Here is a 24,572-nt window from a genome sequence, read left to right on the forward strand (position 1 = left end):
GAGAACAATGAGGTATATGTTCCCCAGTGAGTCCTCATAACATGTGGCGAAACCCTTTGGATCATTTCCAGAGGAAGTGAAACTCAACATTGTCCAAAACCAAACTCACTCTCTGTTTCCTTCTCCATCACCCACGCTGACAACCTAGAGATGTGGAAGACGCTACCTTTTACCATCTACGTTCAGTGGTCACCAAATTCTTGCTCTGAAGCATCTCTCAGACTTGACCTGTGTCTGCCCTGTTAACAACCACAGCCCTTTCTTCCCTGATTTAGTTTCCTACCTGGTCTGCCTGCTTTTAAATGCCCCCATCAGTCTATCCTCCACACCACCTGTTTCCTATCAATTTCGTGTATTCGCTCGTTTATTAAATAAGCACCTACTTTATGCCAGACACTCTTAGGCACAGCGATAAGGAGGAGGTCCCATTCCCGTGGAGCTTCCCTTTAGGAAGGGGGTGGGAGCCATAGGAAGACAGACAGTGAACAAGCCAGGAATCAGATAGGTCAGTTTCAGATAGCGGTAAGTGCACGGATAAAAACAAAGTATTATCTCTCTTCTCCACTCAAGGATCCTTAAGGGAGTCCCCATTGCTTGCAGAGTTAAGCCTAAACTCCTCGCCTGTTATCTACCCCAGCCTCTCTCCCACCACAGTCTCCAGACACAGTTGCATCCTGAACTACAGCCCCACGCTTGCCGTTCCCTGCATGTTCTCTAAATTTCACTTTTAGGCTTCAACAAGGTCATCTCTGTTCGTCCAAGTCCTCTTCACCCTCCAAGGGGCAGTTCGTCACCTCCTGTCTTTGGGTTTTGGAGATCTGGGCTGGGGAGGCCCAGGTAGGCTGCTGGGAGGAAGGGCAGCTAGAGCTTGAGGGACGTCGCTGGAGGGAGGAGAGATGCCGGCCAAGCTGGGCGAGGCCGCTAGGCGGAGGGTGTGCCTGTTGCCCGGGGATTCAGCACCCTGCCCCGCGGCTCTGGCTTCCTCCACGCGGGTGGGGAGCAGCGTGAGGAAGAGAGATCAGGTCACATTCCGGACCGGGGTGCTGAGAGCCCAGTTTATTCCCATGATGCATCTGCATTTCAAAGCCTCAAGCTCCATGGCCCAAGAGGCTGCACCCAGCAGCAAGCAGGCAGAATCCTTCACTCCCCCCACCCCGTGCTTCCTGAGCGCACCTTGCAGCCCTTTAACGGTGCCAACTTTCACGCCTTACGTAGTAGCTATTTGTCAGCAAGTCGGCCTCCCTCCCCAGACTCTGAGCGTCTTGAGAACGGAGGCTGTTTTATTATCTATCTTCTATCCCAGAGCCTTAGACTCAGATATTTGATGTAGGACATGTTTCAAGATAATGCCGAGGAATTCCTGAGCTCATGGCAAGACTTCTTCTTAGTTCCCAACCCTGTTCAAAAGTACCATCATTAATCTTATTTAAGCATTCTTTCATGACTCTCTTTTCAGTGTATATGTCCCCTGTGTGTGTGTAGCTGCAAACCGCCTGAAATGCCCAGTTCTCGGATGGCAGAGACTGGGGTCCTACAAACTCCCCTGTGCAGTGGGCCACAGCCCCACACACATAGAAGCTCAGATGCTTCTTGATGATGGTGAATAGAACAGGTAGATACAGGATGGTATTCCAACAAACCACTAAAAATCATCTGTTCAAAGGAAGATGTGGGTCCTGGTTTGTGTTCAATCCAGGCTTATTTAACACCTTCATTAATGATGTGAATAGAAAATAAACACCAATGTTCACAGACGGAGCTAACTTTGGAGGTACTGTTAGCAGAAGTATCAGGATAGGAGGAGCAGAAATGTAAGCAGGAAACAGCCAAGATGGAAAAAAAGAAGAAAAAGAAAAAGCTTAACACAGCAAAGAGAAAAAAAAATCTCTCAAACAGATATTTTTTGATAAAATAAAGCCCCAAAGACAGTAGAGCAAATCACTGAGATGAGAAGTTGAAGGGAGACAGAGAAAGAAGGGAGAGGTGGGAAGAGAGAGGAGGTCATGGAGGGTGGGATGGACGCAGAGGACCTGAGCTCAGGCTCCAGAGCCGACACCCTCTTGTTGGAGGTGACGGGGCAGCGCCCTGAGGGGACACCACCCCTGCCCGTGATGCCGCTCGGTCCACAGCTGCCATCCCATTTGTTTTGTGGTAGAGGTTTGGTTTGGTGGTGTTTTGTTTTGTTGCTTCTGTTTTCTGTTCTTTCCTCATATCTGAGGGAGCGGTGGGTTTGTTCTTTTAGTTCAGTTTTGAAAGGTTTCATTATCCCCGGCATAAAGCATCAGTTTGGACATTTTGGGAGGGACAGAGGAATGCAGCCAGTAAAGAGTCCAGATTCCAAATATATAAAGCAAAGTGGAGCGTCCTCACTGCCTTGGTCTCTGATGTTGGTGGAAGGGAAACAAATCCAAGGGCCGAGCAGCAGTCACTGGGCCTCTCAGGATGGGCTCAGCCCGGCCATGTCCAGCACACAGAGGCCAGGCCCGGGTCCACCTTGCCAGGGGAGGGTCCCCGACGCACAAAGAACAGGAACCTTCTGGTTGACAAAACCAGAAGCCAGGAGCCTCCAGAGAGCTACAGGCCTCCTCAGGGACTCCAGCTGGAAAGTCAAGATGCCAGTGTGCCAGGGAATAGTTTAAAAAAGTACCTGAATTCTCCAAGCACCAGGAGAGCACCCCTTCTTTGACAGCCTGGAATCAACCAGGCCTGGAAACACCAATATAAAATGTCATAAATGCCCAGGAAGCGAACGACAAGTGGTGACAGTGGGGGTCGTGGCTGTGGGTCAGGATGCCCCAACCTTAACACCATGACAGCAGATTCCAAATGCTATTTCCTGACTCGTAAGCACCAAGTATTAAAGAATTGCACGCAGCAGAGGTATTGCCCCACGCTACAGCTAGACACGTCCGTCCATCTGAGGTCTAAATGCAGTGGGGCAAAAAAAAATAAACTTAAATAAATAAATAAATGGAAGGTGGCTTCAATGTGTCACTCGAGAAACAGACACCACTTTGCAGCTGTGCAGAACTCCTCGACCTTACTAAGCTTCTGTGCCCTCATCTATGGCATGGGCATCATGACAGTGCCTCGCAAGGTGTCAGCAAGGATTAAATGAGATGATGCATGTAAAATGTTTAATACGGCGCCTAGTGTGTGGAAAATTCTCCATCAGTGGAAGATGATGATTGTCAAGTTCCCCTCCCCCAATCCAAGACCCCTTTTACAGCTACACAAGACGCGCTGCTAAGTAGCACCGGCCACAGCCAGCAGACGGCTAAGTGATCCTGGGGCGTATCTGTTCATATGACTACGGGTATCACTGAGAAACATGCATGGAACCAGTGTCTACTCATCTCCATTCAACCTCAAAAAAAAAAAAAAATGACAACACGTTCATTGATGTAATTCCTGGAACTTCTTCAACCTTGCGTGTATGTTTCCAAAAATCCATGAGTCCAAACGTTTGTCATCCTACGAACATTTTTGTTTCCCTGAGAACTTCATTAGCAATGGGGCAGCAGCACCTAATACGTGAGAGTTTGGATTTACAAAGCGGAGTAATGATCCACTTTGCAGAGGGTTCTTTGGCTCCCGGAAAGCATCCCTGGAACAGTGAGCATCCCCAGGGCCTCTTCATCTGCCTTAATCACACTCTGTACCTCAACACACCCTTGCACAGAGCACAGTGCCAGGAAGGCACCTGCTCCCCAAAGCCCAGCCCCTGCTCACCGATGGCGCCAACTCACTTCTCAACAACACTGCTTTGAAGATGCTTGACATTGCCCTCAGGTCTTCTGGTTAGTGTCCGATGTCGAAGTGAGTCCCAACTGCTTTCTTAATTACGTCTCTTTCTGTGACAGTTATGGAACTCCTATTCGTATCAGATGCTGCCCTAGGAGCTCTTGATCAGGGGATGAAAACTGCTCAGAAGCACTATAGTAAGTAGGGAGCTCAGCTAACGATTATATCTATGACTATTTTAGTGGCAGCGTGCACAGAGGTTAAGACTTGGACTCCAGCCCGGGTGCCTGGGTTCAAATCTGGCTCCACTGTGTGACCTTGGCAGGTACTTAGCCTTGTTGGGCTTCATATCCTCTTCTGAAAATGGAACTTACTTCGTGCTGTCATGAGGATTTCATGAGTTGCTGTTTGTAAAGCACTTTGCAAAAAAGCATACAAGGACTTTCCTGGTGGCGCAGTGGTTAAGAATCCGCCTGCCAATTCAGGGGACATGGGTTCGAGCCCTGGTCTAGGAAGATCCCCCAAGCTGCAGAGCAGCTAAGCCCGTGTGCCACAAATACTGAGCCTGCGCGCCACAACTACTGAAGCCCGTGTGCTGCAATTACTGAAGGCCACGTGGCCTAGAGCCCGTGCTCCGCAACAAGAGAAGCCACTGCACTGAGTAGCCCCTGCTCGCCACAACTAGAGAAAGCCGGTGTGCAGCAAGGAAGACCCAATGCAGCCAAAAATAAATTAAAAAATTTTTAAAAAGCATACAGTACTTATTATTATATTCTTTTATTTGATTTCTATTTGTATTGCATTATAGTCAGAGAAGATAGTTTCAGTCAGATGCTAATTCTTAAGTATTTATTGAACCACCTTTTAGGGTCTGTTACCTATTCCAAGTGTACTTCAAAACAACGTGTGTTCTCTAATTGTTGGGCGTAGTTGAGCACACAAGCTTATTAATTGGGTTCAAATCTATGTTATTAATTGGGTTCAAGTCTATGTTCTTTTAATATCTGTAGATCTATACGTTTTGGGGAAAAGTATATTAAGATGGTTGACTATTTGCAGACATGTCATTATATCTTTGCAGAGCTCACGCCATCTCACACACAACACGTTTTTAACTTTTATTTTCTGGAGTGTATCTTCCTGGTGAACGACTCCTTAATAAAGGAGACAGTTACCTCACGAGTTCTCTTCCCCAGCCAGCTTTCTTGTGATTAACATTTGCCTTATGGACCTTGTTCCGTTCCCTTAACTTTTCTTTGTCATTAGGCTCTAGATGGGTCTCTTGCAAATAGTCTTATAGCTGCAGTTCTCAGTTCAATCTGAGATCTCCCTTTTAACAGGGATTCACATCCATGTCAGTCTGTGTTTTCTCGTCCTCATGTTTCTTTGCTCCTTTTCTTCCCCTTTCCTCCCTTCCATTAAGTGAAGCAGACTTTCTTCTCCCCCTCCCTTCCTTCTACTTCTCTGGAACGTGTACGCGGCCGTCTCACGGTCTCATTTACCGTCCATTGCCATCATTCCGCAGCTTGTCTGTGGAGCCTGAAGTTCATCGGCCCCCCTACCCTCCTCCCAGATGAGACAGGGACCTTGAAATGCTTCCCTGGGGCCACACCCCGTCTCTCATGTTGTTCTTCTCCAAGATGTCGTCCAGCGTTGGTTTAACACCCCCCGCCCCGCAATAGCCATCTTCGTTGCTGCTGCGTTTACAGTGAACACTTACTTAGATTGACCTGCACGTCTGCCTGCTTGTCTGCTCCCCACGCGTCGCCCACACCACTCTTTTCCTCTGGATCCATTGTCTTTCCTGACGGACGACGACGGGTCCTTCTTCACCTGAGAGCTGAGCTTGCCCGACTTCCCCAGGTTCACCCTTGTTTTGTCTGAGAAAGTCTCCCTGTGGCACTCGCACTCAGGTGATGGGTTGGGGATAGAATTCTAGGTTGACGGTTATTTTCCTTAAACCCTTTGATGAGTCCGTGTTTTCATTTTCCCCCCTCATATTTGATGAGAAAGCCTGTTATTCCTTTGCAAGCAATGTCTCTTCTCGCTCTGGGTGTTCTTCAGGTTTGCTCTGCCTTTGGTGACCTGCAGCGGATCTGCTTTTCAAGAGGTCAAGAAAGCTTGAGGTTTCCGGTTTTTACTGAAAAACCTTTGTGTGTGTGTATCTCCTCACGCCATGGTTCCGTGCCCTTCTGCCAGGCTGGGAGGCAGACTCCTGGTGGGCTTTCCTAGGCCGGGCAGCCTCATGCTGACCTCAGGCCTGGTGCCCTCGCAGTGGCCTGCACGTCCTGGGCTCGGCATCTGCTGGCCTCCCATCCCCTCCTTCCTCCTGACTGCCGGAGTTTACCCCCCCTTTCCTGCAACCTCCACTGGGGAGTTGTATTCACATCGGAGACACTTGTAAGCGGTCGGGAAAGCTTGTCAGCTCCGATCGTGCTGTTGGAAGCAGCACAGCACCATTGCCTGCTCAGAGCTTCGAGAGAACTGGGGACACAGATGAACACCCAGCTCAGCCTGGGGGTGGGGGTGGGAGGCGGGCAGTTCTGGAAAGCTCCAGGGAATGACTGAAGAGGTTTCAGCAGGGGGACGACAGGATCTTTTTCGTGCCTCTGATGACACTGTGTAGGACACGTTTGAAGTAGGGTGCCGGGCAAAGCGAAGACAGAGGAACGGGTTAGGAGGCTACGTCTGGAACCAGGAAAAAGGGGCTGAGGTTCTGGGCAGTGATGGTGGTAGTGGAGAGAGAATGAGAAAGTGAAATGAATAGAACTTGGTGCCCTGACCTGGGCAGAGGAGGGATCCAGGCTGATCCAGGCTTTCTGTCTCCGTGATGGGTAGATGATGCCACCTCTCCCCGGGACAGGCTTGACAGGAGGAGGGAAGCAGTTTGGGGAAAGGGCCAAGAGGATGAGCTCAGTGTTGGACATAGGAAGACTCGGCCGTCTGCGGCACGTTCAGGGGATTTGTCTGGTCGGTGGCTGCACATACGTGCTTGGACCTCTTGCTGGGACAGGGGACACTGGGTAATTGTCTGTCATTGAAACCACAGCATGGGTGACACACTGTAGGAGAATGTACAAAATGAAAAGGACTAAAGGTAAAACAATATTTAGGGAGTGAGGAAACAGAAACATACTCCTGCATGATTCCTGCTGCTTCTTGAGGTCTGACATGGCCCCTTCTGGAAGCCTACACCGGCCACCCACGCTTAGGTGGCCCCTGTGCGTATCTCGGTGTTTGTTAAACTTTGCCCATCCTCTCAGTGTTGACGGGTGCCTTGAGGTCGGGGCCTGCATCCCACCCATTTTGTGTTCACTCTCTCTGGACGAAGCCCACCTCATTGTGGGCGCTTGGTAAATACCCGCCAAGAGAAGGAGAGCGGGTGGGGGAGGGATGGGTGATGGGGGCCCAAGAGAGGAAAGCCCTGGGGGAAGGGGGTCCCTGACCCGAGGGCCAGGAGGGTTGGGGGATGGGCGGGGGTTCCGCCCACTGGGCCAGGAGCCTGCGCCGGGGGCCTCGCGACGAACGTGCTGCCTGCCTAGAACCATATAGTGACTGGAGTTTTATTTTCTAAATAAAAGTGGTGTCACCCCATCCCTCACCAGCTACAAACCCAGAGAGGACTCAGTAGATCGGAGATGCAACGCCCCCCCCCCCCCCCCAGGATTGCTGGCCTCTTAGACTCGCTCTAGAAGTGACTGTGGTCGAAGTGTCCATTCGACCCTGACAAAAACAGAAGTAGCCCTTCCTAAAGGAGGATTTTGAAAGAGCTGCCCTCTGTGATTTGACATGAACAGAGGGACTTCCTTCTGGAAGGAAGCGAAACACACGGGGAACAGCTGCAGACATGGGCGGGCCACTGTCCTCAGGGAGAGCTGGAGACCCTGCCCTTGTGTCCCGGCGGCGTCCAGGTGGAGGGCCGCCTGTCCTGATGACGCTGGGGTTTATCGTGAAACACTCGCTCCGCGTATCACCCCTGGGAAAAGCATCTGTTTACGACCTGCCTGTGCTTGGTGCAAGGCAAGCTTCCCCACACACACACATCCTGTGACCAAACACAGAGAATGCTGCGTTAGTGCCGAAGGCTCTGGAACTGCTGGCCACTCCCCCAGAGGATCCGTGCACCAGGCCGCTGCACTTCACCTCACTCCCATCCCGGTTCCCTTTCAAGTGTTAGAGCTCCAGTAGGAAATGCCACTGGAATGCCATGGAGAAAAGAGGGTGGGCTCAAGTCCCAGGCTGCCAGGGGTAAGAGTCTTCTGCCGACCAGGGGTCTGTACAGGAGGGGACATGTTCTGGGCTGCTTCAGCCCCTGGAGAGACTTGTGATGTCCCACCCTGTGCAGGACTTTTCAATGCGCGGCTGCACCAGCACGCCCGCGGATTTCTCTGATGAGCAGAGGACTGGAGGAAACGGAAGCAAAGTAACTTGATCAAGGCCATTTGCCTGCAATGATAGCTTGGAGCAGATGAAACAAGATGAAAGTCCCCGAATTCCACAGTTTGCTGAGCCATTAAATCCTGTAACAGAAGATGGGGAGGAAAGCCCCTCCCCCTTGCGGCCAGCCAGCCTCCATCGCAGCTGTCACCCGCAGATATAAAATCTCCTTTCTTTTCTTGAAAAAATAAGGAGGGTGCTCTGGTTCCGTAAAGATTTCCAGTGTGTGAAGCGCCAGCAGGAGATGTCACCGGACCCCCTGGGGTGTCCACTCCCTGTGTGTTGCTCGGGCCCTGCCACTGCTCTGTCTCCAAAATAGGCACAAGAAACCCCTCACTGGCCTTAAAACCATTTTGGTTTGAACTTAAAATGGGGAGAAAAAACATGGTTTGAGGGCAAGTTCTTATTTTTCCTTTAGATCAACCCATTTTACAAAGATTATTGCGTGGACTTCCCTGGTGGTCCGGTGGTTAAGAATCCGCCTTCCAGTGCAGGGGACGTGGGTTTGATCCCTGGTCAGGGAACTAAGATCCCACATGCTGCGGGGCAACTAAGCCTGCACGCTCTAGAGCCCGCGCACCACAATTAGAGAGAAGCCCTCACGCCGCAATGATAGATCCCACGTGCCGCAACTAAGACCGGACGCAGCCCCAAAAAAAAAAAAAAATTTTTTAATTATGATAAAATACCCATAACTTAAAATTTACCATTAGTCACAGTTAGTACATTCACAGTGTTGTGCAACCGTCACCACTGTCTAGCTCCAGAATATTTTCGTCACCCCAAAAGGAAACACCCTGACTCCTCTGCTTTCTGTCTCTGTGGGCTTGCCTGTTCTGGGCGCCTCATGAGTGGAGTCACACACAGTATGTAGCTTTCTGCGTCTGACATCTTTCACTTCGCAGTGTGGTCAAGGCTCATCGTGTTGTAGCAGATGTCATCACTTCATTCCTTTTTATGGCCGAATAATATTTCACTGGATGGAAAGACCACATTTTGTTTGTCCCTTCATCAGCTGATAGATATTTGGGTTATTTCTACCTTTTCTCTTTTTCTGAAGTATAGTTAATTTACAATGTTGTGTTAGTTTCAAGTGTACAGCAAAGTGATTCAGTTATATACATTATTACATATTATGTATATTTATTATATATTATATATATTTATTATGTATCATATATTATTTTCCAGATTCTTTTCCATTATAGGTTATTACAAGATGTTGAGTATAGTTCTCTGTGCTATACAGTAGGTCCTTGTTGTTTACTTATTTTATATATAGTAGTGTGTATATGTTAATCCCAAACTCCTAATTTATCTGTCCCCCCATTCCTCTATCCCCTTTGGGAACCATAAGTTCGTTTTCTATGTCTGTAAGTCTATTTCAGTTTTGTAACTAAGTTCATTTATACGATTTTTTTAGATTCCACATATATAAGTGATATCACGTGATATTTGTCTTTCTCTGTCTGGCTTACATCACTTAGTATGATAACCTCTAGGTCCATCCATGTTGCTGCAAATGGCATTATTTCATTCTTTTTATGGCCAAGTAGTATTCCATCGTATATATGTACCACATCTTCTTTATCCATTCATCAGTCAATGGACATTTGGGTTGCTTCCATGTAAATAGTGCTGCAGTGAACACTGGGGTACATGTATCTTTCTGAATTATGTTTTTCTCTGGATATATGCCCAGGAGCAGGATGATACTATAAAACTCCTAGAGGAAAACATAGGCAGAACACTCTTTTTTTTTTTTTTTTTTTTTTTTTTGCGGTACGTGGGCCTCCCACCGCCGTGGCCCCTCCCGCCGCGGAGCACAGGCTCCAGACGCGCAGGCCCAGCGGCCATGGCTCACGGGCCCAGCCGCTCCGCGGCACGTGAGATCCTCCCGGACCGGGGCACGAACCCACGTCCCCTGCATCGGCAGGCGGACCCCCAACCACTGCGCCACCAGGGAAGCCCGGCAGAACACTCTTTAACATAAATCGTAGGAATATCTTTTTGGATCTGTTTCCTAGAGTAATAGAAATAAAAACAAAAATAAACAAATGGGGTCTAACTAAACTTAAAAGTTTTTGCACAGCAAAGGAAACCATAAACAAAATGAAAGAACCTACAGTATGGGAGAAAATATTTGCAAACGATGCTACCAACAAGGAATTAATCTCCGAAGTATACAAACAGCTCATGGAGCTTAATATCAAAAAAAAAAAAAAAAAAGAAAGAAACAACCCAATCAAAAAATGGGCAGAAGACCTAAACAGACATTTCTCCAAAGAAGACATACAGGGACTTCCCTGGCGGTGCAGTGGTTAAGAATCCGCCTGCCAATGCAGGGGACACTGGTTCTAGCCCTGGTCCAGGAAGTTCCCACATGCCGCGGAGCAGCTAAGCCCATGCACCACACTACTGAGCCTGTGCTCTAGAGCCTGCGAGCCATAACTGCTGAGCCCGTGTGCCACAACTACTGAGCCCGCATGCTGTAACTAGTGAAGTCCATGGGCCTAGAGCCCGTGCTCCGCAACAAGAGAAGCCACTGCAATGAGGAGCCTGCGCACCGCAACGAACTAGCCCCTGCTCGCTGCAACTAGAGAAAGCCCACGTGCAGCAATGAAGATCCAGTGCAGCCAAAAAATAAATAAAATTAAATAATTTTAAAAAGACATACAGATGGCCAAAAGGCCCATGAAAAGATGTGCTAATTATTAGAGAAGTGCAAATCAAATCTACAATGAGGTATCACCTCACACCAGTCAGAATGGCCATCTTCAAAAGGTCTACAAATAATAAATGGTAGAGAGGGTGTGGAGAAAAAGGAACCCTCCTACACTGTTGTTGGGAATGTAAATTGGTACAGCCACTATGGAGAACAGTATGGAGCTTCCTTTAAAAACTAAAAATAGAGCTACCATATGACCCTGCAATCCCACTCCTGGGCATATATTAGGAGTTTTATAGTATCCAGTCTTACATTTAGGTCTTTAATCCTTTTTTTTTTGCGGTACGCGGGCCTCTCACTGTTGTGGCCTCTCCCATTGCGGAGCACAGGCTCCGGACGCGCAGGCTCAGCGGCCATGGCTCACAGGGCTAGCCGCTCCATGGCATGTGGGATCTTCCCGGACCAAGGCACGAACCCGTGTCCCCTGCATCGGCAGGCGGACTCTCAACCACTGCGCCACCAGGGAAGCCCCATGGTCTTCAATCCATTTTGAGTATATTTTTGTATATGGTATTAGAGAATGTTCTAATTTCATTATTCTACATGTAGGTGTCCAGTTTTCCCAGCACCACTTATTGAAGAGACTGTATTTTCTCCATTGTGTATTCTAACCTCCTCTGTCATAGACTAAATTGACCATAAGTGTGTGGGCTTATTTCTGGGCTTTCTATCCTGTTCCATTGATCTATATTTCTCTTTTTGTGCCGGTACCATACTGTTTTGATTACTGTAGCTTTGTAGTATAGTCTGAAGTCAGGGAGCGTGATTCCTCCAGCTTTGTTCTTCTTTCTCAAGATTGCTTTGGTTATTCAGGGTTTTTTGTGTTTCCATACAAATTTAAAATTTTAAATTCTGTGAACTAGAACAAATGAAAAATGCCATTGGTAATTTGATAGGGATTGCATTGAGTCTGTAGATTGCCTTAGGTAGTACAGTCATTTTAACAATATTGATTCTTCCAATCCAAGAACACAGTATATCTTTCCATTTGTTTGTGTGGCCTTCAGTTTCTTTCATCAGTGTGTTATGTTATAGTTTTCAGAGTACAGGTCTTTTGCCTCCTTCGGTGGGTTTATTCATAGGTATTTTATTCTTTTTGATGTGATTGTAAATGGGTTTGTTTCCTTAATTTCTCTTTCTGATATTTCATTGTTAGTGTATAGAAATGCAACAGATTTCTGTATATTAATTTGTACCCAGCAACTTCACTGAATTCATTGATGAGCTCTAGTAGTTTTCTGGTAGCATCTTTAGGATTTTCCATGTTTAGTATCATGTCATCTGCAAACAGTGACAGTTTTACTTCTTTTCCAATTCTCTTATTGCTGTGGCTAGGACTTCCAAAACTATGTTGAATAAAAGTGGTGAGACTGGGCATCCTTGTCTTGTTCCTGATCTTGGAGGAAATGCTTTCAGCTTTTCACTATTGAGTATGATGTTAGCTGTGAGTTTGTCATATATGGCCTTTTTTGTTTTTTTTTTTAATTTTTATTGGAGTATGGTTGCTTTACAATGTTGCATTAGCTTCCACTGCACAACAAAATCAATCAGCCATACACATCCAGATATCCCCTCCCTTTTGGACTTCCTCCCATTTATATGGCCTTTATTAAGCTGAGGTATGTTCCCTCTATGCCCACTTTCTGAAGAGTTTTTATCATAAATGGGCATTGAATTTTATCCAAAGCTTTTTCTGCATTGTTGTAAATAATGCTGCTATAAACATCCCTGTACAAGTTTTTGTTTGAACACCTGTTTTCACTTCTTTTGGGTATATATCCAGGAGTGGAATTGCTGGGTCGTGTGGTAATTCTGTGTTTGACTTATTGAGAAAGCAAACTCAATCCACGTTGTCTTACTTTGTTGTCTGCTGATGGCAGTGTGGACGGCACCAGCCGGGGGCTGCTTAGCTGCCTAGCTCTTCAGACCAAAAAGCCAGTTCTTCTTCCTGCCCTCAACACCTGGAACCACTCACCCCCCTCTCTTCTGCCCAGATCCCACGGCAGCCCCACGGAGACAGGCAGGGAATCAGGGCAGGGCCACTCAGGGCTGCGGTGCTGGGGCTCCGCTTGCTCCAGGCCAGCCAGAGGGCCAGGATGAGGGTCGAAGGACCCCTCACCCAGATCACGTGCTGTGCATCTATCCCCAGGGCAGCCTGGCTCCCGCAGGAATGGAGAAGTGCCCGAGTCACTGCCTCCAATGGGCTCTGCTATTTTTATGTCCAAGTCTGGTTAAAAATAGCCGTCCTAAGCCAAGGTTTTAGCTGCAGCTGACAAGACATTAAGCATCAGATACCTAATGCCCATGAGAGATAACCACGGGTCTCTTCCTGTGTTCATTTTCTGTTTCTACAAGATGTTTAACAAGAAAGGGGGCTTCCCTGGTGGCACAGTGGTTGAGAATCCGCCTGCCAATGCTGGGGACACGGGTTCGAGCCCTGGCCCGGGAGGATCCCACATGCCGCAGAGCAACTAAGCCCATGCGCCACAACTACTGAGCCTTTGCTCTAGACCCCGTATGCCACAACTACGGAAGCCCGCATGCCTAAAGCCTGTGCTCCGTAACAAAAGAAGCCACCGCAGTGAGAAGCCCGCACCCCGCAACGAAGAGTAGCCCCCGCTCGCCACAACTAGAGGAGGCCAGGGCACAGCAATGAAGACCCAATGCAGCCAAAAATTAATTAATTTTTTAAAAAAAGAAAGCAGGTAGGAAACAGCCATGAGGAAAGCCCCTAACAACATCTCCATCCCTGCCCCCTGGGCGCTCCAACAAAGCCCAGCCCAGTGTTCTGGGCACTCAGAGGCCAAGAGCGCCACTGCCCGCAGGCCCCCTTCCTGCGGAAAGTGAGTCTGAGTGATGGTGCCGCCCAGACCAGCCGGTGCCTGGGCAGTGCCTCCCTGTCCCCTGGGCCAGGCGGGCGGAAGCACAGTTGTGCCGGCCTCCCCTGCCGTCCGACCCTTGGCATCCCGTCCAACGCCGAGAGCAACAGCCACCCAGGGAGCCTGGCCCGCCCGCCCCCAGCGCCAACCTGGGGAAATGAAGGCGTTCAGAGCACAGGGAGCAGGGCCTTCTCCTCTCACCTCCCAGCGCGGAGAGCGCCGATGAGGCACGAGGCGCAGCGCGGGACTGTGCCGGCCGCTGAGTCTCCCAGCTCTTGCATCTGCGGCATCTGAAGTGCGTTCAGTGCCCAGCCAGGCGCCTGAGGACGGGCGCTGCTCCTCCCCAGCAGGTGCGCAGCCACCCCGCGGGCACTGGGCACTCCGGGCCCTCCGACTGCTCAGCAGGTGGGAAGAAGCCCCGCTGGGCCAGCAGGGCCACGTGGCTCCTGGGCAGGGGAACGCGCTCCTGCCCCGCACGCTGCCAGCCACACAGGTAGAAGCACCGCTGACCCTCCCTCCCACTTCCCGGCCTCCAGGAAGCTGACGTCCAACCGGTTCTAACAGCGGGACCCGCGACAGGCAGGGCCGAGCCGGGACTCACAGAAGACATTTCTCTCATCGTCGTGGTAGTCAGGTACCATGTGCGGGGAAGAGTCTCCACTTATCACTGGACGCAGCGCCCCCAGGGCTCCGTGTTGCCACCAGAGAGAACTGATAAACAGTGTCATCAGAGCCCCGTGCTGTGACATCCCCCTGCTGACATCTAAAGCCCAGTGACTGGTCCTCAGCCTCAGGCCAGAGGGCGGTGGCCGTGCCGCACTGCGGCTCCCTGCCCTGTACTGCCCCACAAGCGGGTTCTCAGGAGCCCGGCAGCGCCTGAACCTCGGGCCCTGGCTCCCCCAGGGCTTTGGTTCGGGACCGCAGCCCAGCACCATCTCTCCCGGCCTCATTCTCTCTGTGCCCTGGCCTGGAGACACCTGTGAGGCCCAGGGGCTGCCGGGGAGACTCCCCCACCTGGGCCCCCTGCTAACCGCCTGTCTTCTTTTCGGTCCTTCCAGTGAGAAGCGCCACCTTCAAGTCAACGTCACCAACCCTGTGCAATGCAGCCTGCACGGGAGGAAGTGCACCGTCTCCGTGGAGACGCGGCTCAACCAGCCGCAGCCCGACTTCACCAAGAACCGCTCGGGCTTCATCCTCAGCGTGCCGGGCAACTGATGCGCAGGGAGGTGGGGCCGCCCGAAGCCCGCCCGCTAGGCTCCACGCTGGGAGGGGCCCCCGCCTCCCCTGCGGCCCCTCCCCGAGGCCCACCCCCTGCTTTCTGCCTTTGGCCTCCGTCTTCCTCGGTCCCAACTGTCCGCAGACCCCTCAGCAAACCAAAGACCCCGTGTCCTGCCCAGCCCCTAGCCACCACCCCACCCCACCCCCCACCCCCGACTACAGCTCCCCTGCAGTCAGAGAAGGCCGCCCGCTGCCAGGCCAGGTCAGCCTGCCTGACCCCGTGACCAGCAGCTGGCCCTGCAAGGCGAGGGCTTGGGGAGCCCGGATGCAGTTTCTAGCCAAAGCCATGCCCCCGGGTCGGGGGAGGTTTGGGGGAGATGAGCTGGGGAGGTAGCCCTGCTCTCTCCCTGGGCCCAGCTGCCCTCTCCCCAGGGTGATGGCAGCCCCATGCCCTGGCTCAGGGAGCTTCTCAGAGCTCCTCGTGGACCCCCTCCCCGCCAGCAGCCAGCCAAGACCACCAGGTGAGCAGGTTCACCTGTAGGGCCAGCCCCTCAGCCCAGGAGCCAAGGGCCGGCAGTCTGTCCTGCCCAGAGCCTGCCCCCAGCCCCGTGGCCACCTCCCCAGAGAGCGCAGCGCAGGGGATGCTCCAGGGATCATCTTACTTAACCGCACAGCCTGGGCCGTGGTTGTCTTGCACTTACTTTTGCAGTTTGCTAATCATATCATGTCTGCTGTGCCCACACTCGTGTCAGGAACGCTAATTAATAAAATAGAATGGGGGGTGGGGAGCAGGGGAGCAATCCGGGGTTTGGAAGTTGCCCCTCCAAACACCTCTGCCTCACACTCACGTGGAGAACCAGGACTGGGGTGGGAGGGCCTGAGCCCCAGGAACTTGGGGAAGTGGAGCGACAGAAACAGTGCGGGGGTCCTGGCACTGCAGGCCAGGCCAGGAGAGCCGCCGCCTTGCCAGTCCCTGCCCAGCAGAGAGCGCGTGTGCTCCAGATGCTTCCGGGACCACCCTCCTCTGAGCCTCAGCTGAGGAGGACGCCACACACCCCCTGGGCAGCCCGGGCCTCCCGGCCTGGAGCCTTAGAAAAAGGAAAGACTCAGGCACCCCGTGTGGTCAGGGGGCCGAGGGTGAGCCCACGCCCCAGGAGGAGCCGAGCAGGATGTCAGAGAGGGACGTGCTGACGTTTTCTCCGCTTTCTGCCACAGAGGCTCCCCCTGCCACCCCGACCCCACAAAGCATACCAGGTGCCACCTCCTGTGCCTGCCGCGGCCCCCTGGCCGGCTCCCAGGTGGTCCCAGCAGCTTGGTCTCGCGGCTGCCCCACCCCTGCTTCCCAGGGCTCGAGCACATTCTCACCCCGTGCAGTGCACAGCAAAGAGTCCCGCCGGCAACCTGGCCTTGGAAATCCATTCATCCTCCAAGCCTGGTCAGCTGCCCGCACGGGACCCCGTTCAGCAGCGCCCATAGCTTTGCCAATCGCCTTGACACTATCGATCCATCTTAACTGGAACATCACCTCTCCTTTCCACTCGTTTCCCCAAACTTGTTGCTTTACTAGATACATGGAAATGTATGTTTTAGACACACCAAAAAGAACATGCCAAACGAGTGCCGTTCAGAGGCTGGAGAGGACGGGGGCTGGAGTCCTGCCCTCCCACCTTTTGGTGTCGCCTCTGGTCCCTGAGCCCTCAGCCAGAGCACCACCGCCGTCCACAAGCACTTTTTCATGATGTCCTACAGAAAGTCACAGTGTCTGGCAACTGAAGAAAGAATTTCGGGTGTGATCACAGCGCTGAGGGGAAGGCAGGAGGACACAGTGATTGTATGCGATGAAGTGTTTCTCTTGATTTAATTAAATGCAGTTTTATGGTTTGGTGCGTATATTCCTATTTTCCATTAAATTAACTTTATTTCTAAAGCATATTTTGATTTATCATCAAGAGCAATAAAGCATTAAATCTTACGTTTAAAGGTGTTCTGCTTTTTGAATTGAAAACTGTATCTACAGTTGTGAAATTTTGGCTCCTATAAACTGTTAACCCAGAGGATGGAAGGGAGCATTAAACACAAATCAAGTAAAAATGGAGGATAGTTTACGTGGGGCTGTTGATGAAAAGTATTCAATGGTGAGTACGAAGCTGGGGGGAGGCGGAGCCGGGAGGCGGACAGGCAGTGGAATCAAATCCAAACACTTTCTCCCACCATTTTGAGGCCTGTGCACTAGACTTGAAGCTCATTGCTTTCACGTTTACTGAGATCGAAGCATGCATAAAGGCAAGGCTGGGATCTCCAGGGCTGCAGTTGGAGGAGAGGTCTGGGTGAGCTGTGGCTCGTCAGCCTCTCCCCGAGCCCTCAGGTTGGGGTCGGGGAGCTGCAGACAAGCAAGGCCCTGCGGGGAGATGGGGCATCCCCAGCACCCAAGGGCCCCGCAGCCAGAGGATGCTACCGGGTCCCCGGTTACTGGCGGGACGGAGCCCGCAGTGATGGCTTCTGACTCAGACAAAGGAGGTGCCCCGATCACAAGGCTGACAGCTTCCAAGGTGCCACCTGAGCTGCGCCCCGCCCCCAGGCCCAGGGCAGCTCCAGCCAGCGGGGGACAGGGCCAAGGGGGTTGGGGGGGGGGAACCAAGTCCAAAACGCCAGGTCCCAGCAGCTCAGGGTGGTGGCGTGAGTGGGCACAGACCGCTGGCAGTACAACCAGTAGGGGGCCCCACCCTTGCCACAATTAGGGGCTAGGGTGGCTGCTTATCTGGGAGCCCCGGGGTTGGAGTTCTCTCTTTCAGAAACCTGCACAGAGCTAGGCTGGTGGGGTTGAGCCACATGGACCCCTGCTGGCCTGGGAGCCTCTGGGCCGTGGACCACGAGCAGTGCCAGGCCCAGGACACCTGGAGCCACAGCCTTAGTGCCAAGCCGGCTGCCCTGCAGGACCCGCTGAGCCAGCCCTCGCCAGGCCATGCCTGGGCCCGACCCTCTGGCTGGAGGTCCCGGTCACCCAGCTCCGCCAAGGCAAGGGAGCCTTTGGAAAGCAACTCCTGAGAAACCAAAGTTGACTTAACCTGTGCTGCTTTCTTAATCACCTTAACATGAACGCGCTTGTTAAGGCCTCTCCCCTAACCCTCCCTCCGCCCATACTCCCCTCCCCCACAATGCAATCCAATTATGTTTTAAGCGCAGGAATCATTTATAAGAGGGGCCCCCAGCCTGCTCGTGAAGGATGTGCCCACAGAAAAGGTCTATGTAATGGATGGTCAGTGCATTTTATTTACTCAGCACAGTACAAAAATAAATAAAAATAAGGAAAGGGGAATTAAATTACAGCCAAACTGAGCTTCATGACCTTGTCAGATTATAAACCACACATACTTACAAACACGCTACGCATACATACAAAATGAGACAAATATAAATTAATATTAACAACACCCACAGTTTGGTCAAAGAATAGCTACAGAAGAAATTGCACTAAAAAACCAACATACATCGCACGTGTGTAATTAGCAGTTTCAAATATACAGCTATGAATAATTCCGAGTGAAAAAAATGGTACATTCTCTTTTCATTGCAAGTTTAACAACGGCTGGAACAAAACTAAGTTCTAATAACTGCATGGAAAGAATATATCAACCCTTCAGGTTTACAAGAAAGAGAAAAACCAAATCCTGAACTATTATTCCTGTGACTTGTTCTGTGCACGGGTGTAATTTTCACAGCCATCTGTTCTAAGATTATTTTTCTTAAGACACAAAATGCTCCTGGTTTGCATGCACAATATCACTGTAAAAGCAACAATGAAAGAATAAAGGGTTTTTTTTTTGTAGGTTAGTTTTTTCCTTTTTTTTTAATTGTTCTAAAAGTAGTCTTCATAGCAGCATGTCAAATGGGTTCATTGCTTGCACACTCAAGTATATCAGTTCCTCTACACAATACTGATGACCAGTGCAAGGGAGGGAGGAGACCCCACCAGGCTTCACATTGATGGAACTAGAGAGTTCTTTCCTTAGTCCCCAACCACTCCTGAAATTTGCACCGCCTCCAAAACTTAAAAAAATAAATATGGAGAGAGAAGGAAACGCACAGAACTGGAATCCTGCGGATGCGCCTTCCCGCAGTTTCAGGCCCAGCGCAGCCCGCGAAGGAGCGACTACAGACTCACGCCCCTGCTCTTGAGAGTCGGCACCCGGACCCCCCTCTCGTGTGCCGCCAGGGCCCGCTGCCCCCACGGGCCTCCTACCTCAGGTCACACATGGCAGCAGGATCTGCACAGACGGGCTGGGTGACAACTCCAGCAGAGAAGAGGCGCCGCGGCGAGGTCCGCGCCAGCAGCCGCGGGTTCCTTCCAGCCCCGCGGCAGGTTATCTGGCTGGCGATCCTGAGAAAGGCTCAGCGTGGGCCTCGGGGCGCAGCTGCGGCCAATGCTCTCCGGCTCGGGCAGGCCCTCTTCCTCGGGAGCACCACGGGCCCGCAGTCTCAGCTCCGGGCCTATTAAATCGGGACCTCAATTTCACAGCTTTTTCTTTTTTCTGTGAATTTCAGTAGTGCTTCTGCTGAAATCGGCAGCCACCTGGAAGCTAATCCTATGTAAAACCGCCCCCTGCCTCCCCCCAGCCTCCCCTTCCAGCACCCCCTGGGGGACTGGGACTGGAAGAGAGAATTCTCTGTAGCATCTTCACATCAGTCTTTGTTCCCCAAAGCCGAAGGGACAGAGAAAGACTTGCTCCCTTCTCTTGGTCCTCTCCCAAGCCCCAAGCCACCGATCTGGGAGAATTAGAAAGAAAATTGATTAAGTACACATCATGTGTTTTTACAGCCACCAACCAGGCTAAGGTGGAAACCAAAACCAGCAGCTGCAAATGATCAGTTGTAGAATCAGCAGGCAATCAGGAGTTCTGCTCCCGGCTTGTAATTGTCTCCAAGGTCCAGCTGTCTCACTGGCCCTTTCGGGACAAGGCTTCACCTTCAGAAGAAACTGAACTGTCTGGGAACAGCTTTAAATCAACAGGGGTGAGGGCGGGGGTACATCATGACCCCATCACCCTGATCCCTGACATCACCCCCCACCGCCCCGCAGCTCTGCAGGACAAATGTCACGTGCACCAGCAAGAGGCCTTAGCCCTTAGGTGGGCACCGGCTCAGTCCCAGGCATGGCAACCCCACCTGCCCAGAAGGCAGGCTGTTGACAATGGGCACCTGAAGCTGTCCTGGCCTTCACCACAGGGTGACTAAGCTGCATGATTCAAATGAAAAATTCACCCAGGAAAGGAGTTGTCCCCAGCTTCACCCCACCCCTTTAGAGCTGGGACCCAAAATGAAAGAACTTAATGAGTCAAACCAGCTTGTTAACCAACACTGCCAACACCGCTGGGAGCAGGGGAAGGGGGGCGAGTTCCATGTCTCCACAAAAGGAAAGCCCTTGTCCCTAAAAAAGAAAAAAGAGCAAACCGGGTCGTGCATGGTCAAACGACAGGACACAATCTTTGCACCAGGCCGGCTTCCCCTCAATTGAAGAGGCTGTCCCAGGGCCATGGGCATCTTGCCTCACAACCCCACATGCGGCTCAGTCAGGGTGGCTGGCTCCAGGAGCCTCTGGGAGAATGGAGGACCCAAAACAGGACCCGGAAAAGGGCCTCCAACCAGAAACTCTGGGCTGCCTGGCTGTGGGGAGCAGAGGGTAGCCTCCCCTGCCTTGGTCCAGCAAGAGCACAGGCGGCAGAGGCAGGTCAGTCCTTTGAATTCCCCAAAGTGAAAGGTCAGGAGCCAGGGTGTCTCTGAATACATCTTCTGAATTTTGCACAAGGTTCGGGAGTTCAAAAGCATCCAGAGTTCTTGGCAGAGCTGAAGAAAACCCCAAGGAGAGAAGGTGGGAAGGGAGGGGCCCTTCGTGGCTTCGCTAGACACATACTGTACACAAAATCTGATTTAATAATAAATTTTTAAAAATGAATTGAATCCTTGAGCCGTGATGCAGGCTAGCAGGCTCACCGGTCCAGCCCTAGGAGGAGCCGCTTCTTGTCCTCCTGGCCACTCTCGTTCTTCAGGTCGGAGAACACCTGTGTGAAGTAGTGGGGGTCGGCGTTAATCTGCAGCATCTTGGAGCTCATGAGGTTGATGACGGAGAGGCAGCGGTCCCAAAAGGCCTCCTTGCAGCTCTCCACCAGGAAGGGCTTGAGCGGGTAGGAGATCTCATTGCCCATGTAGGAGTAGGAGAGGTACAGGCAGGTCAGCAGGACGGCCTGGAGCTCGTGGTCAGAGCCCACCTCAGAGGAGATGACATCCCGGCAGAGCATGTAAAGGAAGACCACGTTGGCGGGCGTGATGAAGCCCTGGTCCTGCCAGCCCTGCAGGAGCAGCGAGCGGTCCACGCTGCGCAGCCAGAGCACAGGGTCCGTGGGGGACAGGTGCTTCAGGCGGTAGCACCGGCGACAGAGAAACTCACCCAGGCAGCGCAGCAGCTCGCTGGTGGACGCCTGGACAATGACCCGTTTGGGCGTCCCTGCGGAGGTGACGGCAGGATGCGGGGCCTTCTTGACGGAGGAGGAGACCCCGGTCTGGGAGCCCGAGAGCTGGCTGGCAGGGGGTGCGGGCGGCTGCGCCGGTGGGGGCTGGGCGAACGTGGACAGGTTGGCGCACGACAGCGACTTCTTCAGGTTCTCATTGTTGAGGTGCGTGATGTTGTTCTGGTAGCTGCTGTTGGGCTGCACCTTCTTGGAGTTCTTCTTCTTGGCCGACACGGCCACGATCCTCTTCCAAGGCAGCACGGAGATGATAGAGTGCCGCTTCAGGTTCTTGTCCTTGGCGTTCTTGCTGTTCTGCACGGCCGTGTAGTGGCCCACCGTGGCCGCGCCATCCTCAAACAGCGTGGCCTTCCGGTAGCTGGGGGACAGGGACAGCACCGTGCCCATGGTGCCGCTGCGCGCCGGGCGGGTACCTGCGCCCCTGCGCGCCCAGCCTGCCGGCCGGAGGGACGAAACAGCTCACCAAGCCCGAGGCGGCCAGGGGGAGGCCGGGGCGCTCCCGGGGTCGCTTGCCGCCCCTTCGGATCTGTGTGGAAAACAAGATGGTTCTCAGCACCAGGCGGGGCTCGCGTCGCGCTCCTCCGCCCCGGCCTCGGCGGCCCCGCGGACCTGGCCCCGGACCCGCGCCCAGGCCTTCCCCGGCCGGCACGGCCCCGCCCGCGCCCCCGCGCCGCAACCCGGCCGCTCCACTGCGGCACCGGCACCCGCGCCCGCCAGGGTCCGGATGGCAGCGCGGGGGACCGGGAGTCGGCGGAGGTGGCCTGGGACCCCGCCTCGAAACCGCACGCGGCCGCGACCCCGGCCCGGCTCCCCGGGGACAGCGGACGGCCCGAGGCGCAGGCTTACCGAGCAGGTGGCTCCTGCGCTCTGCACCCTCCGCAATGCGCGCCGCGGCTCGACGCCGCGGTCCCGGCGCTCGGCGGGGCTCGGCGGGGCTCGCGCTCGGCGGCGGTGGCGGCGGCGGCGGCTCCGGAGCTTCTGTCCAAGGTTCTGCTGGCGCCGCGGCCCCGCCCCCCGCTCGGCCGCCTTCGCCGCCGCCGCGCCCGCGCCCGCCCCGGCGCGCACCTCAGCGGCCTACCTCTCGGGCGCGCGCGCGGCCCACGCGCAGGCCCGGCCAGGCCTGGTCTCGCCCGGGAGCCGGAGCCGCCGCCGTGCTCAGCACCAGCTGCGCGCGGTGCTGGCAGCGACACGGCCGCGAGCCCCAGGCGCCGCTCTACTCGCCGCGCCCCATCCAGGACCCGGGCTCGGACGGCGGGTACTCGCGGCACCGCCCCGCCCCTCCCCGCCCCGCCCCGCGGGGCCGCCCCCCTCCCACACTGCTCGCCGCCCTCTCGGCGCCGCCCCACCAGCAACAGCCCGGCCGTGCGAGAGTCGCGGGCGCACCGCGCAGCCGAGCTCGGGCGGGTGGAAAAGCTCCGGGCGGGGCGGGGCCGAGGGCCGACCCCGCCCGCCGCCCCGCCCAGACACGTGCTGCCTTTGTTCCCGCCGCGGCGCCGGCAGCTGCGGCCGCGGGGGCGCTCTCGGCCGCGTCCCCGCCCTGGCCGCCAGAGAAGCCATCCACGGAGGCTAGGACCCCGAGCAGCCTCCTTCCATTTAACCTCCTCGTCCCCGGGGACGTAAGCTAGGGCGCTCAGGGAGCAAGGTGGGGAGAGGCTAAGCCTTTGCTGAGGCCGCCTGAGTGCCCCAAGCATCCCAAGGGGACTGTCGCATCAGTTTTGAGTGCCTTTCCCTCTGGGATCTCTGTTGCCCCATCCCAGGTAAATGCCCAAGGCCTAGGTACAGAGCGACTAGCCTTCCCACACCACACCTGGGACAGAGCCCTGAGGCTTCTGGCTCGGTCGCTGCCCCAGAGAAGGGCCAATACTGAGCCCATCACAAATGCGACCTCAAAATTTCCACCAGCCCTCTTGTTATAGAACAACTGAAGCAACTGCTTCTCCAACCAGCCTCTGATCTGCTGATTTAAATATTTTTCATGCTAAGCATATATAATTTGAAGATTCGGTGCCCATAAAATTATTAAATTCTGAGTAAAACTCTGGTTCTAATAAGAACTTTTCCTCTCACAAGGAACAAGAATCCAGATTCTTCACAAAGGCTATTCTTCACTATTCTTTGTTTAGTTCTGGAGATTGACTCAGATTTGACCACAAACCTGGGAAACAGGAGACTTAAACAATATCTTAATCCAAATTACCGCCTCTGGACCTGGTGATGAGGAAGTAGCAATCCAGAGAACACCCAATCCCCTGACTCCCAGGCCACTCCAGCACACAACCTGCGCCAGTTCTGCCTACTGCTCTAAGCAGTAAAGAAATCTGGTATCATTCAAACAATGCTACCATCATCAGAAAGTACTAGAATTTGCTAAAGTACTACTCAGAGATTCCTCTGTCAACAGTGGCAACAAAGCTTTAGGGGCCTTGGTGACCATACAGTGGGAAATGCATTACTCTGTACCCAGAAGGCTACTTCTTGTAGAGTCCTTGAGAAACATCCACAGTAGCTGTCACCTTAACTTAGAAGATAAAGGCAGGCCCTTAGCCCAGTGTGCCCCTCCCTCTGAACATTCCTCAGTGTACAACCCCTACCTGCTCTTCAAATGGAGCTGTCCTCCATAGTAAGGAGCTCTAAGAAGCAATCTCCTCCAGGTCCGCTGGCCCAATGACTCTCTTCCTAAGGCAAAGTTGGACCCCAGCCTTTTTTCATCCTGCCCCTAATGGAGGCCCAGCTCCTGAGTTGGCCCATGTCCACACTGCCTTTCCTGTGTTGAGCAGGGGTTAAGTGCTTTCCACTTCCCAAAATATGCTTAGATTTCTAAGCCTGTAATCCACCCCTCAGAACTATCTGGAGCCGCCCTGTACTTACCTGTACCTACAAAATTTCAATACTAACTATTCCAATTCATGGTGGGCAGTACCCAGCTCCACCCCACCCCATTTCCCAAACCATGGAAGCTCGCATTGGCCTGGGCCTTTTCCAGCCTGCGTCCTCTCTTGCCTTTGCCCAGCCAGCCCTCCCCTACTACCTTCAAAAAGAGCTCTT

The 24,572-nt window shown here is 53.1% G+C and overlaps 2 protein-coding genes across 3 annotated transcripts in view; one reads left to right on the plus strand and one right to left on the minus strand.

Annotated features, from left to right (window-relative positions):
• Window positions 1-16,978, plus strand: part of MYO1D (myosin ID) — a 348,576-nt gene extending 331,598 nt beyond the window's left edge. For both annotated transcript variants that reach the window (XM_004267185.4, XM_049701796.1), the window contains exon 22: window positions 14,847-16,978. In XM_004267185.4, the coding sequence (XP_004267233.1) occupies window positions 14,847-15,003 (157 nt within the window). In that variant the 3' untranslated portion in view covers window positions 15,004-16,978. The remainder of the gene's footprint in view (window positions 1-14,846) is intronic.
• Window positions 16,979-18,255: 1,277 nt separating this feature from the next.
• Window positions 18,256-22,794, minus strand: CDK5R1 (cyclin dependent kinase 5 regulatory subunit 1). Its single transcript, XM_033423464.2, has 2 exons — window positions 22,374-22,794; window positions 18,256-22,053 (listed from the first exon to the last, which is right to left on the minus strand). The coding sequence occupies exon 2, from the start codon at window positions 21,912-21,914 to the stop codon at window positions 20,991-20,993; it is 924 nt and encodes a 307-aa protein (XP_033279355.1). The 5' UTR covers window positions 21,915-22,053; window positions 22,374-22,794; the 3' UTR covers window positions 18,256-20,990.
• Between the last annotated feature and the right edge of the window lie 1,778 nt (window positions 22,795-24,572).

This window comes from Orcinus orca, chromosome 19, assembly GCF_937001465.1.
Source record: "Orcinus orca chromosome 19, mOrcOrc1.1, whole genome shotgun sequence".
In the NCBI taxonomy this organism is placed as follows: Eukaryota; Metazoa; Chordata; class Mammalia; order Artiodactyla; family Delphinidae; genus Orcinus; species Orcinus orca.